This window comes from Astatotilapia calliptera, chromosome 6 (genome assembly GCF_900246225.1).
Source record: "Astatotilapia calliptera chromosome 6, fAstCal1.2, whole genome shotgun sequence".
In the NCBI taxonomy this organism is placed as follows: Eukaryota; Metazoa; Chordata; class Actinopteri; order Cichliformes; family Cichlidae; genus Astatotilapia; species Astatotilapia calliptera.
Window position 1 is genome coordinate 21,019,951 of NC_039307.1, and position 16,741 is coordinate 21,036,691.

At 38.8% G+C, this 16,741-nt stretch overlaps 3 protein-coding genes across 3 annotated transcripts in view; 1 reads left to right on the forward strand and 2 right to left on the reverse strand.

The window, feature by feature from the left end:
* LOC113024199 (uncharacterized) overlaps nt 1-221 on the reverse strand; it is a 37,656-nt gene extending 37,435 nt beyond the window's left edge. Inside the window, exon 1 of the mRNA XM_026171072.1 lies at nt 16-221. The gene's annotated coding sequence lies outside the window, so the exon portion shown is untranslated. The remainder of the gene's footprint in view (nt 1-15) is intronic.
* The window catches only part of LOC113024198 (MAP/microtubule affinity-regulating kinase 4-like), a 597,794-nt gene that overhangs the window by 285,995 nt on the left and 295,058 nt on the right, over nt 1-16,741 (reverse strand). The gene's annotated exons all lie outside the window — the stretch shown is intronic.
* slc44a1a (solute carrier family 44 member 1a) lies at nt 627-12,477 on the forward strand. The gene is made up of 16 exons (XM_026171073.1): nt 627-887; nt 1,143-1,229; nt 1,988-2,130; nt 4,084-4,220; nt 4,342-4,438; nt 4,640-4,809; nt 6,367-6,456; nt 6,563-6,705; nt 8,487-8,673; nt 9,871-10,039; nt 10,141-10,297; nt 10,409-10,492; nt 10,581-10,718; nt 10,895-11,131; nt 11,825-11,899; nt 12,032-12,477. The coding sequence occupies exons 1-16, from the start codon at nt 864-866 to the stop codon at nt 12,050-12,052; spliced, it is 1,959 nt and encodes a 652-aa protein (XP_026026858.1). The 5' UTR covers nt 627-863; the 3' UTR covers nt 12,053-12,477.

Consider the following 16,741-nt stretch of genomic DNA (forward strand, 5'->3'; position numbering starts at 1 on the left):
AGGTGGCACACTTACCAGACCGGAAACACACCCGCGTAAGCTTAATTTTATTCTTCATTAAGCCTCAGCACTCATTTCAAAGATATATTTTGTACCACTAGGAAGCACGCGTTATTTGCTGCTATTAAGCTACTTTCATCCACTATTAATCACGACCACAAACAGCAGTTACGTCTTTACTCCAGCAAACGGCGCCAAATTCCACACAAGCCGCTGGCTTGCAAGCCGATGTGCTGCGTTCAGGCACAATGCGACAAATATAGATATTTTTAAGGATTTTTTGTTAATAAAATACCTATTTAGCATTCGTTAGTTTTACTAGATCAATGTGTTGTGGCTAATATTTTATAAGGTCCGGGGGTCCCCAGCTTAAAGTGTTCCTGGATAAGTAGTCAGTGGTCTTTCAGAAGAGTGTGCTTGGTGGTGATTCATGTTTCATGGCTGTGAATGTTTGGTCAACGGATCAAAAAAAAAGAATAGAAATTGAAAATTCAGGCTTGGACAAGTTCAAGTGTAGTGACTCGTCTACAAAAATGTCGTGCAAAAGCTCAAAAGCGTCAAGGACACCTTTCATTGTTGCTGCATTGCTAGCTCAGTATTTGGAGTATTTACAGTAGCCCCTAAACGTCGCATACAAAAAGTTGTCTTCTTCCGTGTTTACCTGTAAGTGGAAGGGCGTAAGTGGGTGTTAGCCAAAGGAAGGAAAATCCTGCAAACAAATTCGTGAATTTGCTTCATTGAGGTGGTTAGAGTGAATTAGTGTTTAAAGAGAACTGAACATGAGCCGAAGGAGTTAAGAAATTTAATAAAGTTTAGGCACTTCAAAGTTTTTTCTGTTGAAGTTGTGTACTCGTAGTTCGACGATGGGGTGTTGCGGGAGCACAGAGGTAAGTTAAGCTAAACCTAAGGGCGCTATGGCCGCTTTTAGTTTGAAAAGCCGAACAGCAAAGCTCGTTTAAAGCTCGTGCGCAGCGTTAACGTCACTCTTTGAGCAGCAGAAGCAGCTCTTTGTTTTTGTTACTTCGTCTGGTACCAACGAAGTCGCTAGTTTGCAGATTTTTGGGAGGGCAGTGAGGCAGGTACTTCTGGGCGCTCTCCACAGAAACTGAGTTTTAGGATAACTGTTATTTATGCCTTGGCAGAGTAAACGTGAATGGAAACCGCTGGAGGAGCACAGCTGCACGGATATCCCATGGCTCATCATATTTACACTCTTTTGCATTGGCATGGTAAGTCTTTAGGTGAATGAGAGCATAGGCGTGTGGGTGATTCTGCTGATATTTTAGCCACACGCCAATGCTACCTTTGAGAAAGTTGTGATATCTCCTTGTTTTTTTTTTTATCTAAAACTATTTTATGAGGTGTTGATCACACTTCGCGGTCCTTTACGGAGCCTGCTGTGTAGCTGTGTAATTGTACTTCTCCAATACTTAACAGGTCAGCAGCAACTCATCTAAAAGCAACATCAGTAAGAAACTTAATGAGTGCAGGGTTCATTGCAGGTCTTCTGCATTAACTCATGTCCCTTCTTTGTTGTGCTGGCCAGTTAGTGAGTTAGACAGCAGTGAAGTTGCTGCCTTTCATCAAATAGCTGCTAACCTTTGCAGTAACAGCACTGCTGTATATCCAGTTTGGCAAAAACAGTTTTTGCGAGCTTGAGATTCAGTGATACGATGATGGCTTTTGAGGCTGAGGTTTGTCGTGTTGTTGAACTGTGCCGTAAGAGGGATTTTTAACATTTAATAAACACTCACTCGTATAAATTTTGTGGCGATGTTGGTCAGATCTGAATATGTAAAAAAAACTCTGTTGTAAATTTAGAACATTTTCAAAAAGTTGAATCAGCATTCTTCAATAAAAAACATAAAGTTTTGCCATCATTAGCATTTATTACAGATTAGATTAGTTTTATTTAATGTGGGCGTACCATTAATAAATTCTATACTAATCTCATGATGATATCATCTTTGATCCGTGTCACCTGCAGGCATGTATTTGTGGCTATCCTATTGCCACCGGAGGTGCCGCCAGACTTGTTTTCGGATATGACAGCTATGGCAATACCTGTGGTAAGAATAACACCAAAATTGAGGGAGTTCCTCTTAGTGGCCGGGACATGACGGAAAACAAGTGAGTCTGATTGGTTACATATGACTTTGCATGCGGCATAGGTTTAGAGTGTTTTTACACTGTACTCATCATTTTCAGCTATGCAGACCCTTTGTTGCAACAGTCTAATTCTTAAGCTCTTTGCATTCCTTGATGAATAGTGTAGTTTATTAGCATACCTTCTTTCTGTATAATTTGCCCAAAGAAAGTCTTAGTTAATGAGATTTTTTTAAAATCACGATTTGTCTTTGAAGTCTTTGATTATATTTCGCGTTTTGGGGTGTAGTTTTCCATCAGCATGCAGCATGTGGGCCACATTTTACTGAAACAATGGGTCATGCTTTATTGATGGGCTGATTGCCCATGGAGGCTTTGAATAAAAGGCGTTTCTGCTACAAAGAAGGATCTGTCTGACAGAGTAGCAAATGTCACCATCTTTCATTTTCTCACCAGACAGAGAACTCCCAACTGGCATAATAATAACCAAACATGATATACAGATGAGGACAAAATTACTAGCCTGCCTCAAGATTTTCCAAGTCGCTGTTTTTTAAACAGACCAAGGGATTTTCAACATAGCGTTTCTAAACACACTAGTTTTATTTAGAATGCATTAATGATCTGTATTTGCACAAAATAACAGTGTTGTGCCAGGAAAAAAAAAACAAAATGACCACGGTCAATATTTAGTCCTCCATCTATTTATTGACGTATAGCACAAACTATTGCTGTGCAATGATGTGCTTTAACTTTATAAAGCGCAAATTTGTAAAATCAAGTTCTAAGAGAAAATCATGATTTATGAACAGTACACAACCTAACCAAGGATTTGAGCTGGCACTTGAGAAAATATGCTAAAAACAAATAAAATCAATTTAGACTGTAGAAGAAGAATTGATACTAAAGGAGCAGGAGATGGATATACAAAGTTATCACAGTTTTTCCAAGTGTAAAGAACTGGAGTGAAAAGGATCATCAAGAAATTGAGAGAGAGCCACACAGTACTGAAGAAACCTGGCAAAGGTAAGAAAACAAAAGCTTTCAAAGACTCTGGAAAGAAAACCATTGAGAGCTGTGTCTAAAGACCCCAGAACAACTGCCAAGACACTGAATGACTTGGCCAAGCTGGGAATCGTAGCCTCAAAGAAGACAATCTCCAGAACTCTGGCCTGCAAGGCTGCAGACCAAGAAAAATGTCTGCAGAAGAGACGCCTTTAAGCCAGATTGAAGCACATTAAAGACAACCCAGTGAAAGATTAAGCATACTAGAAGTGGGTCCTTTGGTCAGATGAGATGAAACTAGAGCTCTTTGGTTATAAAAACTCTCCTTATGTTTGGAGAAAGGAGAAAGAGGCATTAAACCCAAATGCTGTGGAATGCTTTCAGCACAACAACAACCCAAAACGTACGTTGCTCCTGATGAAGAACTACCTCCAGACGAAAGTGAAAGTTATGGACTAGCTGTACAAAGCTCTGACTTTAATCCCATTCCAAATCAGTGGAATGAACTGAAGTCCTACCTCCATCAAATCTGGAGGGATTGAGAGATTTGCCAAAGAAGAATGGGCTGGGATTGCTCAGGAGACGTGTGAGAGTGTCGAAAACTATGACTATGATCTGCAGGAAAGGACACACAACCGACTATTAGCATCTATTAGCATTTTGACTCTTAGTTAGTTACTTTCTTATTTAGTTAGTTTCATTTTTGTGAAATAATTGTGTTCCTATGTGTAAAGCAAAATCATTTAAAAAATCTAAAATGAAAGTAGGATGTTCAAAAAAGTAGTTTAAAAATTCCTTGCTCCGTTCAACAGCTCATGGGAAATGTTTTAAAAAGGAAAATTTCATAGTGGGGCTAATATTTCTGTCCTCATCTTAACAGATAGGGTGATATTTTTTTGTCGTTTTGAAGTAAAGGGCAGGAAGTATTTGGTATCAGATGGGCAATAAATCAAATTGTTCTTCCTTTTTTAGGTTTGTTTTCTTTCTCGATCCTTGCAACATTGACTTAATAAACAGGAAGATCAAGTCCATTGCTTTGTGTGTTTCCAAGTGTCCATCTACTGAGCTGACGACATACTCTGATTTAAAGCAGTTTGCGTTGAATAATGGTGAGAAATTGCAGAAGTGCAAGTATTTTACAGAAAAGATTGCTCACCAACATCCTTATAATTGTATGTTGAAGCATTTTGCCAAGTTGAACATGTGATATATTTTTTTTCTTTCTGTTAGGCTCGAATCTCTGCTCCTATGATCTTACTCCTACAAGATACACAACCTATTCATCAGAAAAATCAACCAAGTGTCCAAAGCTGCCTGTTCCACCAAGGTTATCTATCTATCTATCTAGAGATATAGTTCTTTCATTAGTTTTAAATTAATTCATTAATTCTCCTGTACTCTTATTAGCTTAAATACATTCCAGGACCAACAGAAAAATGGTTTTCCACAATTTATCATTTATTTCTTGGAGACCTAGTCATTAGAAATGAATAAAAATCTGTGTTCTGTGTCTTTTTGCTCTTTGCAGTAAATCTGTCCTGCTTTTCCGGCGTTGTATTCCTACGGATATCAGCTGCTACACTCAGTTCGCCAAAGCTTTTATGACATTTGTCAGCGACAACACTGTGTTGCAGCGTGTCATCTCTGGGGTGATGGCCAGCAAAGAGATCATCATAGGACTTTGCATTCTGGCTTTAGGTATAACTCCAGCTTGCAGTATGAGATTTGCTTTTATGATTTCTGCTGCCCCTCTTGCACAGCTCGAATTTCTCACGAGGATTCAGTAGGAAGGAAACCATTGGAAGGGATGCTATTTTTGTCCTGAAAAAACAGGAAATGTTTGAGCGGTTACAGTCGTCGTATCCACTCAAGTTCTGCCCGCAAGCTTTAATTTAAGGTCTGCTTTAACTCATCCCCATGAGACAGAGCTGATCTCATGTCAGCTTCAGACGTCTTTCATCTCAGTTATTTGATGTGCCTCGTTCTGGGGTTTTGGTTTTCAGTGCTACAGGACAGACTTTTTCATGTGATTCAGATTCAGAGCGACTTTCTCTACAATAATAATAATAATAATAATGATTCCTGACAAATAGCCCTCAAATAGTTTTGTAACAGTTGGACAAATATTTGAAACTTACAGATTTAAAAAAAACAACAGATACAGAAGGAAAAACAGTGATTTGCAATAGTATGTAGAGTGGATGTAGCCACATTGCTAAGGCTGTGATTAACATTTGAGTCTTAAGCCTAATTTCTTTATATTTTGCTTCCAGACCTCCTTGTATTTTTTTAAGTGATCTTGAGCAGTGGTTCTCCAGGCTTTCTGGGGGGGGTTTTTTTTCAAAGCTTTTCTTTGGACATTGGCTGCTTTTTCCCACATTTTCACTCCAGCTCTTGTACCTGACCATTTTCAGTAATATTTTCTTTTTGGTGAGCTGCTTAAAACTGACCTACAAATCATTCCAGTGCAAAAGCAGCACCTAACTCAAGGGCTTTCCAGTGTTGTGTCTACACATACAAAACCAATTTTCTAACTGTAGCTTTAAAACCACTGACCTTCTGACTTGTGGATGACCCTGTCTGTCCCATGAGCCACAGGTGCACCGATCAGCTTGTTGCAGAAATACGCAATTTGTTCCTGTTTCTTTAGTTGAATCAAAGAAAAATGCCACATATAACAAAGTCTGACAGATATAAAATAGTATAGAAAGAAAAGGGAGCAAAAAGCAGCCAACATTCAAAGGAACAGCTTTGAATATCCTCTAAGAACCCTGGAGAACTATTCACTTTGGCCTGTGATGCTCCTGATAACCATGCCTCTGCTGTCTATCACAGTGCTCCTTATTCCTCTATAGCCAGTAGCTATGTTTATGTTGTTTTACATTTAGTTTAACTTTCAGTTTGGTTTGTGTTTTAAAATTATAAGTTTTCATTAGTTAGGTTAAATAGCTTTTTTTAAATTATGTCGTGTCTTTTTTCAGAAGAGATAAAATACAAAATGTTTGTTTTTGTTCAACCTAATTTTCTCATGCTTGGTTTATGGTTTATAACATGGAGGGAAAAATGTTTTTGATATGCCATGTGTCTGAACCGTGACCAGCAATATCCCAAACAACTAAAAAAAAAGTTTTTTTGTATTATAAAACTATACATGCTGCATTTCCGTGTTAGTTAGGCTGCAGATATTTAGGCATTTCTCTTGTTAACATTGTTTTCTGTACTCACGTGATGTCGTCTGTTATTTCTCTGATGCAGTTCTCTCTTTGATCATGATGGTCGTCATTCGTTACATCTCCCAATTGCTGGTGTGGATTCTCACAGTTCTGGTGATCATCGGCTCCACAGGTAACATCTTTTAATCCGACGCTCTGAGTCACAGCAACAGAACATTATAGTTTATCTGCTTTAAAAAAAAAAGAAGCAACATTTACGTGGGTATGATCTTTTACAGGTGGGACGGGCGTTCTGTGGTGGTTCTACGTAGACCACAGAAAGGCTCTCAACAGTAACACCACATCAGTGTTTGGAAAAGAAGTGGCATCGGATAATGTTAAGGCTTTGCTTTTCTATGCCATTGGTGCTACTATTTTCACGGTAGGTACACATACGTGGATGCTTTGCTATATATTTACAGTTTAAGAAATGCAGTGATTCAGAAGAATGAAATATATACAGTGGGGCAAAAAAGTATTTAGTCAGCCACCGATTGTGCAAGTTCCCCCACTTAAAATGATGACAGAGGTCAGTAATTTGCACCAGAGGTACACTTCAACTGTGAGAGACAGAATGTGAAAAAAAAATCCATGAATCCACATGGTAGGATTTGTAAAGAATTTATTCGTAAATTAGGGTGGAAAATAAGTATTTGGTCACCTCAAATAAGGAAAATCTCTGGCTCTCACAGACCTGTAACGTCTTCTGTAAGAAGCTTTTCTGTCCCCCACTCGTTACCTGTATGAATGGCACCTGTTTGAACTCATCATCTGTATGAAAGACACCTGTCCACAGCCTCAAACAGTCAGACTCCAAACTCCGCCATGGCCAAGACCAAAGAGCTTTCGAAGGACACCAGGAAAAGTATTGTAGACCTGCACCAGACTGGGAAGAGTGAATCTACAATAGGCAAGCAGCTTGGTGTGAAAAAATCAACTGTGGGAGCAATCATCAGAAAATGGAAGACATACAAGACCACTGATAATTTCCCTCGATCTGGGGCTCCACGCAAGATCTCATCCCGTGGGGTCAAAATGATCATGAGAACGGTGAGCAAAGATCCCAGAACCACACGGGGGGACCTGGTGAATGACCTGCAGAGAGCTGGGACCAAAGTAACAAAGGTCACCATCAGTAACACACTACAACGGCAGGGAATCAAATCCCGCAGTGCCAGACGTGTTCCGCTGCTGAAGCCAGTGCATGTCCAGGCCCGTCTGAAGTTTGCCAGAGAGCACATGGATGATACAGCAGAGGATTGGGAGAATGTCATGTGGTCAGATGAAACCAAAGTAGAACTTTTTGGTATAAACTCAACTCGTCGTGTTTGGAGGAAGAAGAATACTGAGTTGCATCCCAAGAACACCATACCTACTGTGAAGCATGGGGGTGGAAACATCATGCTATGGGGCTGTTTTTCTGCCAAGGGGACAGGACGACTGATCCGTGTTAAGGACAGAATGAATGGGGCCATGTATCGTGAGATTTTGAGCCAAAACCTCCTTCCATCAGTGAGAACTTTGAAGATGAAACGAGGCTGGGTCTTCCAACATGACAATGATCCAAAACACACCACCCGGGCAACAAAGGAGTGGCTCCGTAAAAAGCATTTGAAAGTCCTGGAGTGGCCTAGCCAGTCTCCAGACCTCAACCCCATAGAAAATCTGTGGCGGGAGTTGAAAGTCCGTGTTGCTCGGCGACAGCCCCAAAACATCACTGCTCTCGAGAAGATCTGCATGGAGGAATGGGCCAAAATACCAGCTACTGTGTGTGCAAACCTGGTAAAGACCTATAGTAAACGTTTGACCTCTGTTATTGCCAACAAAGGTTATGTTACAAAGTATTGAGTTGTATTTTTGTTATTGACCAAATACTTATTTTCCACCCTGATTTACGAATAAATTCTTTACAAATCCTACCATGTGGATTCATGGATTTTTTTTCACATTCTGTCTCTCACAGTTGAAGTGTACCTCTGGTGCAAATTACTGACCTCTGTCATCATTTTAGGTGGGGGAACTTGCACAATCGGTGGCTGACTAAATACTTTTTTGCCCCACTGTACATGTAACATTGTAACATGTTTCTGCTGGTATTAGAGAGAAAAAAATCACAATTATCATCAAACTGAACACCTCCACTGAACTTGTGAAACGCTTCAGGTTGTTCTCCTGCTGGTGATGTTCTTCATGAGGAAGCGTGTGGCTCTCACCATCTCCCTGTTCCATGTGGCGGGTAAGGTGTTCATCCATCTTCCCCTGCTGGTCCTGCAGCCTTTCTGGACTTTCCTTTGCCTCATACTCTTCTGGATCTACTGGATTGGTGTGCTTCTCTTCCTCGGGACAACAGGTTAGAAGAAAGGCCTATCGGAGACCACAGTTTTAGTTTCTTTTTTATGTGTCTGTTTGTCATTATTGAGAATTCTTTGAGTTGCTGTTTGCTTCAGTTTGTGTATTGACATTGCAATGCACCAGTTTTTTTTTTCTAGCGTCAGATGAGTTCAAGCAAGCGGAATATTAATTGTCGCATTGTGACATTTTGTCTTTGTTTTGTGGCATGACTGCACTCCCACATTCGGAGTCTTGTGCAAGTCTCGTGATGTGGGAGAACGGACAAAGAAAGAACCACTTCTTCCTTCTCCTCATTCTCTTTTTCACAGCGGATTTTAAATAGTATTTAAATGAAAGGTCAGCACAAGAGCAGCAATTCAGTTGATTTCAGTTTGCACAATTTAAAAGTACACACACAAGACAAATAACATACTGTGAAGGAGTAATAAAATAATCCAGTGGCTTTATCTGAAAGTCTTTTGTACTCCTAGTAATGTCAAACTAGGAGTACAAAAGTTTTGTGAATGATCCTCAGTAAGTGTACATTAATAAAGGAGCATTAGTTGGTACACATGGGTTCATAGCTGTCCAGCAGAAATGAGACACATCTCTATGAATGATGTTTTAAAAGTGGTTACAAAGTATTTTAAATACTGCTTGTAACTTTTAAGTGGAATGTGTTTTTAATAAATCAGAGGGAAACAGTTTATAATTTAGGACTCTTAAATCTTCTAGAAAAAAAATCTAGAAAATAGATCTCTGGAAGTAAGGAATTTAGGGAAAGAATGATGTGACACTTGACAAGCAAGTAAGAACGTAGCTGTGTGGTAAAATGGTGAAGTCTTGAATTGTTTTATTTGGCAATTACCAAAATCATTGCCTATGTTTCCGTTGGGGATAATCCACCAATAGTCTCAAGCTCTTTAATCAAAATGAAATTCTTAATGCTAAAATCTAATTCCTGTGGTTTTAATTGCAGCTGCTCAGTGGCTTTGTGTCTTTTACAGTAAAGTAGGCTGTTACATGCATGACATCACTGTGTGGCTTTCATTTCTGTTGTAGTTACTAGCATTTCATATGCATATCATTGAATCAAACCTGCATCTTATTAAACTCCAGTGATTGGCTGGCAGCAAAATGAATGAAAAAACTGCAACATTCATATTAAAGCAACTGAAAGTCATGCTGGGTTTTTGTTTTTGTTTTCCCCTCATAGGAACACCAGTAAAAAACAATTCTACAGGTGTGGTTGGGTATGAAATGCAAGGGCCTCTCCAGTTCCTGGTGTGGTATCACGTCGTGGGTCTCATCTGGATCAGTGAGTTCATCCTTGCCTTCCAGCAGATGACTATTGCTGGAGCTGTGGTCACCTACTATTTCACAAGGTACAAAAGAAGTAACAGACAGCACTTTGGGTTTAATCTCACTAGATGCTTAATGCTGCATTAGCTGATTGTAAGGTTCTTCTGTATTTGTTTAACTTAAGGAACAAGTCCCAGATGCCAGCAACTCCTATCATTTCCTCTATGGCACGTACTATCCGCTACCACCTGGGTACTTTGGCCAAAGGCTCCTTCATCATCACACTTGTTAAGATCCCTCGTCTAATCCTGACATACATCCACAGTCAGCTCAAAGGAAAGGTGAGCTTTAAAAGTCATGTTTAAAGCTCTTAAATTATATTATAATACACATTCTAAAACTTTTCATCTTTGTACATGGATTGCATTTTGTTTTTGTCTGTTTTTTAATAGGAAAATGCCTGTGCCCGTTGCATGGTAAAAGCCTGTGTCTGCTGTCTGTGGTGCCTTGAGAAGTGTTTAGCATACTTGAATCAAGTAAGAAGTCACATTTTAATGAACTGTATGTTGTGTGTAGATTATCCCAAGTATTTACCGTCTGCATTTCAATGTCAAATGATTTCAGAACGCTTACACAGCCACAGCCATCAACAGCACAAGTTTTTGCACCTCAGCTCGTGAAGCTTTCCTTATCCTGGTGGAGAACGCACTCAGAGTAGCCGCCATTAACACTGTCGGCGACTTTGTCCTCTTCTTGGGAAAGGTACCAAATGTATCAAATAACTAAGTTTGAAAGCTGACGTTATCAACACATGTCAACATGTCTGTGTTTTCATAACTTGTTTGCTCTGCCCCCACGTTGCCTAGACGTACATTTTTGGTCCACTTTAATACTTGTTGAGGTGTGTTTTCTAACCAGCTGTGTGTCTTCATTCTCAGATTCTTATCGTCTCCTGCACAGCTTTTGCCGGCGTTCTGGCTCTGAACTACCAGAGGGACTACACGGTGTGGGTGCTGCCTCTTCTCATCGTCTGTGTCTTTGCCTTCCTGGTGGCCCATTGCTTCCTTTCTGTGTTTGAAAATGTGGTCGATGTCCTATTTCTGTGCTTCGCTGTGGACACAAAGTATAATGATGGCAGCCCTGGGCGAGAGTACTACATGGACAAGGCGTTAATGGTGAGATGAGGGATTGTCCTTTATCTGAGGTCCTTTTTTATTTTATTTGAGAATATGAAGTAACAGAAGACTGGAGACATTCTGTGCTCATGTCAAAATAGGCAGGAGGTTAAGGTGTATAGCAAACCTTTGCAATTGTTCTGTCTCTCTAAAATAGACAGGTAGCCAATCATGCTTATATTCACACCTACGACCAATTTAGACCCACCAGTTAAACCAACATGTTTGTCTTTGGACTGTGGGAGGAAGCCGGAGCGTCCAGAGAGAACCAAGGCATGGGGAGAACATGCAATCCACAAAATAACTTTTCTAAAAAAGAAAAAAAGTATCTTTGATTGATATTGGCAGTTCAGATACTGTTTACCCAAAACACTTAACAACCCCCCAAACAAAACTGGCCTTCTACTCCTGGACTCCATGGAAAGACATTTCTCCTGCCACTTAATCCCTCTAACCCTACATGGCGTTTTGTAAAAATTACTATATTGTTTTACTTGAATATGTGAATAAGATTAAAAACTTCTAATTACTAATATTGATTTCTTAGACATTTTCTTTTAAATTTATAACTTTTTGGCTTTGAGTCGCAGTGTTTGCTCAAATGTTTTCTCATTTGCTTTTTAACCTTGCAAGAAGATTATTTTGACCTAAGAGTTAAATCATTTTTGTATAACTCTTTGTTCCCCTTTTCAGGAATTTGTTGAAAACAGTAAAAAAATGGGTTGGAAAAAGCCAGATGATGGAGATGGTCGTGAGATGAAGCCCATGGTGAGCTGAAAATTTGTTTACAATCCTGGAACGAAAGATCCAATAAGTAAATAAGCTAACCACTGCTGTAGGTTTGGGTTTTGCATGCCAGATGATGTAAAAGTGGAGTGTTTTTGTTTGCTTTTCTTGCAGGCACGTGGGACTTCAGCTTGATACTGTGTCAAACATCTAAAACCACATCTCCAATTTTTAACTCAGAGGTTGCCAGCGTCACACTGCAGGGACATCCACCAGATAGATAACAACTGACTTTGTACAGAAGTTTTACATAGTTTTGCAGAAGATGTTTCTTAATGTTTATTTTTCAAAAAGATTGTATGAGAATGTAAAGTTTGCCTCTAATGTAACATGTTTATTTGGGTTTATGTTTTTGTTATTAATAATAGGATGGCTTTTTTCCCTCACATATGTGGGTTTCCCTTGTGGAATTTTAAGTAATATGATGGTTTAACGTGTTTGATAAAAAACAGCTACCATTTGGATGTTTGAGTGTACCTTTTTAAACTGGTGGCTAACTATGTTACAATGCATAAACTGTTCATGATGTTTGTGACTTATTAAATTTTATACCAAAATAACACAGCAGAGTTTTATTTATCTATTTTATCTGTTTATTTATTGTTTTTTTTGTTGCCCACAACCACAGGACTAAATCAAATGTTGATCAGCTCATCAGCCACAATCACTTGCAGGCAACCTTTGTGATTGTCAGCTTAATCAGTCAGTTCAAGTGAAAAGAAGTAACAAATGAAGATGATCAATTTTAAACTTGTCCTTTAGAGGAGAGCTCATTTGTTGTGGTTGTAAATGAGTGTTATCAATAGATGGCATCATGGGAAACATTTAGGAAATAGCACTTAATAATGCTCATAGATATCGGGAGCTGTCACAGTAAGTCCAAATTCTGTACTATGGAATAGTTAGCGTCGATCCATGTTTAAAAATCGTGTCAGACTATCACATTCATTTTCCCAAATCTTGAACACTCCTGGTGTTGGCTGTTCATGTACAAGAATGTTCCAGACGGACAAAAAAAAGGTGACAAGTTCATTCAAGTGTTAAATAAAAGATTTCTTATTTGTATTAATTTTATATTTGGGCTTCAAAAGAAAACACAATTTATACAGTTTTACTCATTTACCTTCTGTTGTCAACATTTGCAGTTCCATCAATTAAAGAGTATTCTATAAAACAGTAACGAACCGCTAACAAAGGGCCAAACAATCAGCTGTAGTTTCTAACTTTCATCACCAGAGGGCAGCAAATTTCTTAAAATGATTGCATCTCAGTTGTAAATACAGTGTAAGATGCTACCATAACCCTCCTAATATAGGAAAATTACACTACTGAGACAAAATTCTTGAACTACCCCTTATTTTTTCATATTTTACAAGGAAAATGTAAATTAGGTGCAGCAGTTTATTGAAGCAATTATACAAATATACACAGAAATACAGTATATGAGGGAAAAATGGTTTGTACAGTTCTAAAAAAATTGAACATCAGTATTTGTATGACTATTCTGTAACATAGCCTTTAACTCTCAGGCAAGCTTCTTGTAATTTCATCTCATGTCTTCAGGAATAGTTCAATGGATTTTGACAAAATCCCCAACACCCCTGGCTGAAATCCAAACCATGACAGAGCCTCCACCAGGTTTTACAGATAGTACACACTCACTGTTTCACCTCTGTCCTGACTTTGTCTCTACAGACGGAATCAAACCAGTCATCAATCAAATCAAGTTTGGATTGATCACTCCATAAGACTTGTGTAATTTGGCACACCTGAGTCTTTTCTCCTTGTTTTACTTCGTAAGATCAGCTTCTTGACAGCCATTCTTCCACTGAGACCAACCAAGCAGATGGATCAACTAAAGGGTCAGATACATCTGACCTGATACATCGGGTCCTGTGTCAGGTCTTTGCTGTCAGCCCCCACTTTCTTAAGGACATGACTTTCAGGCACTGTTCGTCTGCTCTAGGTATTTGTTTTCAGGCCTGCTGCTTCTTTGGCCTCCACTTGTCCAGTTTCCTCATTTTTTTGACGACACTGCGTACCATACAGAGATATGACACGTTTTCATCACTGGTTGATGCCTTGTGTTAGGGGACCTTGTTTGCTTGAATGATTTATTGGTCAGTGTTAGGTGTCCTCAGATCCACTTAGAGAAAAAAAGATTAATATTTTGATTTCTCATAAAGTGATAAAATATTTAGTAACTTTAAATTAAACATATTTAATTTGTTACTAATCTGTAACTAATCATGTGTCACTATTTATTGTATTTTGTATTATAATTTATGTATTTCTACATGTTCATGTATCAAAATGTAGTTTAAAATGAGTAGCCAATTAGATTTTTTTTTATCCCAGATTTTTAACTTTGCAGGTAAATTATGACACTTTGTTGATTAGAAATATTTGTGATCACCATGGAAGCAGACTATCCTGCCATAAATCTGCTTATTAGTCCTCCTCCTATTGATGTATAGATTACATGTCCTCCAATTGAGTGCTGAACAGCCAAGAATCAAACCACTAAGCAGTTAGAAGTTATTGATGAGAAAGCTCTTTCTGCGCATTGCTGTCCACCTCTATAAAATGCAGGAATCCAGAGGAAAACAGCTCGATGCATGGTGGTGAGTCACACTGAAGTGATTTCTGTATAGAGCCATTCCCAGAAGCTTTTTGTTGCAGGATAGAAAAAAGCCTGGATAGATTTTCTTCTTATTATTGGTGTTTCTGGTTTGGAATTATCGAAAAATTGTCATTCTGTGCATTGATCCAAATCAGTCGCTTTTCACTTGATCTAAGAAGATAGGTTTTACTGATACGATGATATGATGACTGATATGATTTACACACATTATTTTTTGTGTTTTTCACTTATACTCACCATGAATAAAAAGGTGCTTACTGTAAAGAAACTGCAGTGCTCCCAGTATTGACTGCAGTATTGAATGCAAGAAATAATTACTTGCCTCTTGATCTTGATTCAAAACCTAAAGTGAATGGTTTATAATCATTAAGGGCAAGGCAAGGCAAGGCAAGTTTATTTGTATAGCACAATTCAACAACAAGGTGATTCAAAGTGCTTTACAGAGACATTAGAAATAAGAACAAATAAAAAGCATGATTTAAAATTGAATAAAACAAGCAAATAAACTAACTAACTAATTAACAAACAAACAAACAACAGTATATAAAATCAAAACAGATAAAATCAGAACAGTAGATAAAATCAGTAGTTAAATGTAAGTTTTGAAATTTAAGCTTAAAGTGTGGATTTGGTGCTTTATTCAAATGCAGCTGAGAACAGGTGAGTCTTCAACCTGGATTTAAATAAACTGAGTGTTTCAGCTGATCTGAGGCTTTCTGGGAGTTTGTTCCAGATATAAGGAGCATAAAAGCTGAATGCAGCTTCTCCGTGTCTGGTTCTGACTCTGGGAACTGATAAAAGACCGGATCCAGATGACCTGAGGGATCTGGATGGTTCATACTGGGTCAGGAGGTCATTGATGTATTTTGGTCCTAAACCATTCAGAGCTTTATAGGCCAGCATCAGAACTTTAAAGTCTATCCTCTGACGGACAGGCAGCCAGTGTAAGGACCTCAGAGCTGGACTGATGTGGTCCACTTTTTTGGTCTTAGTGAGGACTCGAGCAGCAGAGTTCTGAATGAGCTGTAGTTGTCTGACTGATTTTTTAGGTAGACCTGTAAAGATGCTGTTACAGTAATCAAGCCTACTAAAGATGAATGCATGGACTAGTTTTTCCAGGTCCTGTTGAGACATCAGATCTTTTATCCTTGATATATTCTTGAGGTGATAGTAAGCTGACTTTGTTATTGTCTTAATGTGTTTTTCTAAGTTTAGGTCTGCATCCATCACTACACCCAAATTTCTCGCCTGGTTTGTGGTTTTTAGATGTATAGATTAAAGTTCTCTGGTGACCTGTAATCGTTTTTCTTTGGCGCCAAAGACTATTACCTCAGTTTTGTTTTTGTTTAGCTGGAGAAAATTGTGGCACAACCAGTCATTGATTTCCTCAATGCATTTACCAAGAGCCTGTACAGGGCCTCGGTCTCCTGGTGACATTGTGATATATATTTGTGTGTCATCTGCATAGCTGTGATAGTTTATTTTGTTGTTGTTTATAATCTGTGCCAGTGGGAGCATGTAGATGTTAAACAGAAGGGGTCCCAAGATGGAACCTTGGGGAACTCCACATGTGATACTTGTCTGCTCAGATGTGAAGTTACCTATTGATACAAAGTATTTCCTGTTTTCTAAGTATGTTTTGAACCAGTTTAGTACAGTTCCTGAAAGACCTGTCCAGTTCTCCAGTCGTTTGAGTAATATGTTGTGGTCAACTGTATCAAATGCTGCACTGAGATCCAGTAAAACTAGGACTGACATTTTTCCACTGTCTGTATTCAGACATATGTCATTAAACACTTTGGTCAGAGCGGTTTCAGTGCTGTGGTTCTGTCTAAAACCTGACTGGAAGGCATCGTAGCAATTATTCTGTTTTAAGAAGTAACTGAGCTGTTGAGAAACTGCTTTTTCAATGATCTTACTTAAAAACGGGAGATTTGAGATTGGCCTGTAGTTGTTCATTTGTGTCTTGTCAAGATAAGATTAAACTTGTATTGCTCCTCTCTGATGTGGACACTGACTCAGGCACAGTATATACGTGTGTGTGTGTGTGTCTTCCAGAGTATGTGATGAACAACAGTGATTTAACCATTAAGCTGAGCTATACTGCCTCCTCAGCAGCTTGCCCTGAAAGCTCAACTCAGGTATTTCCAGTTGATCCCATTTCATATGCAAACAAAGAA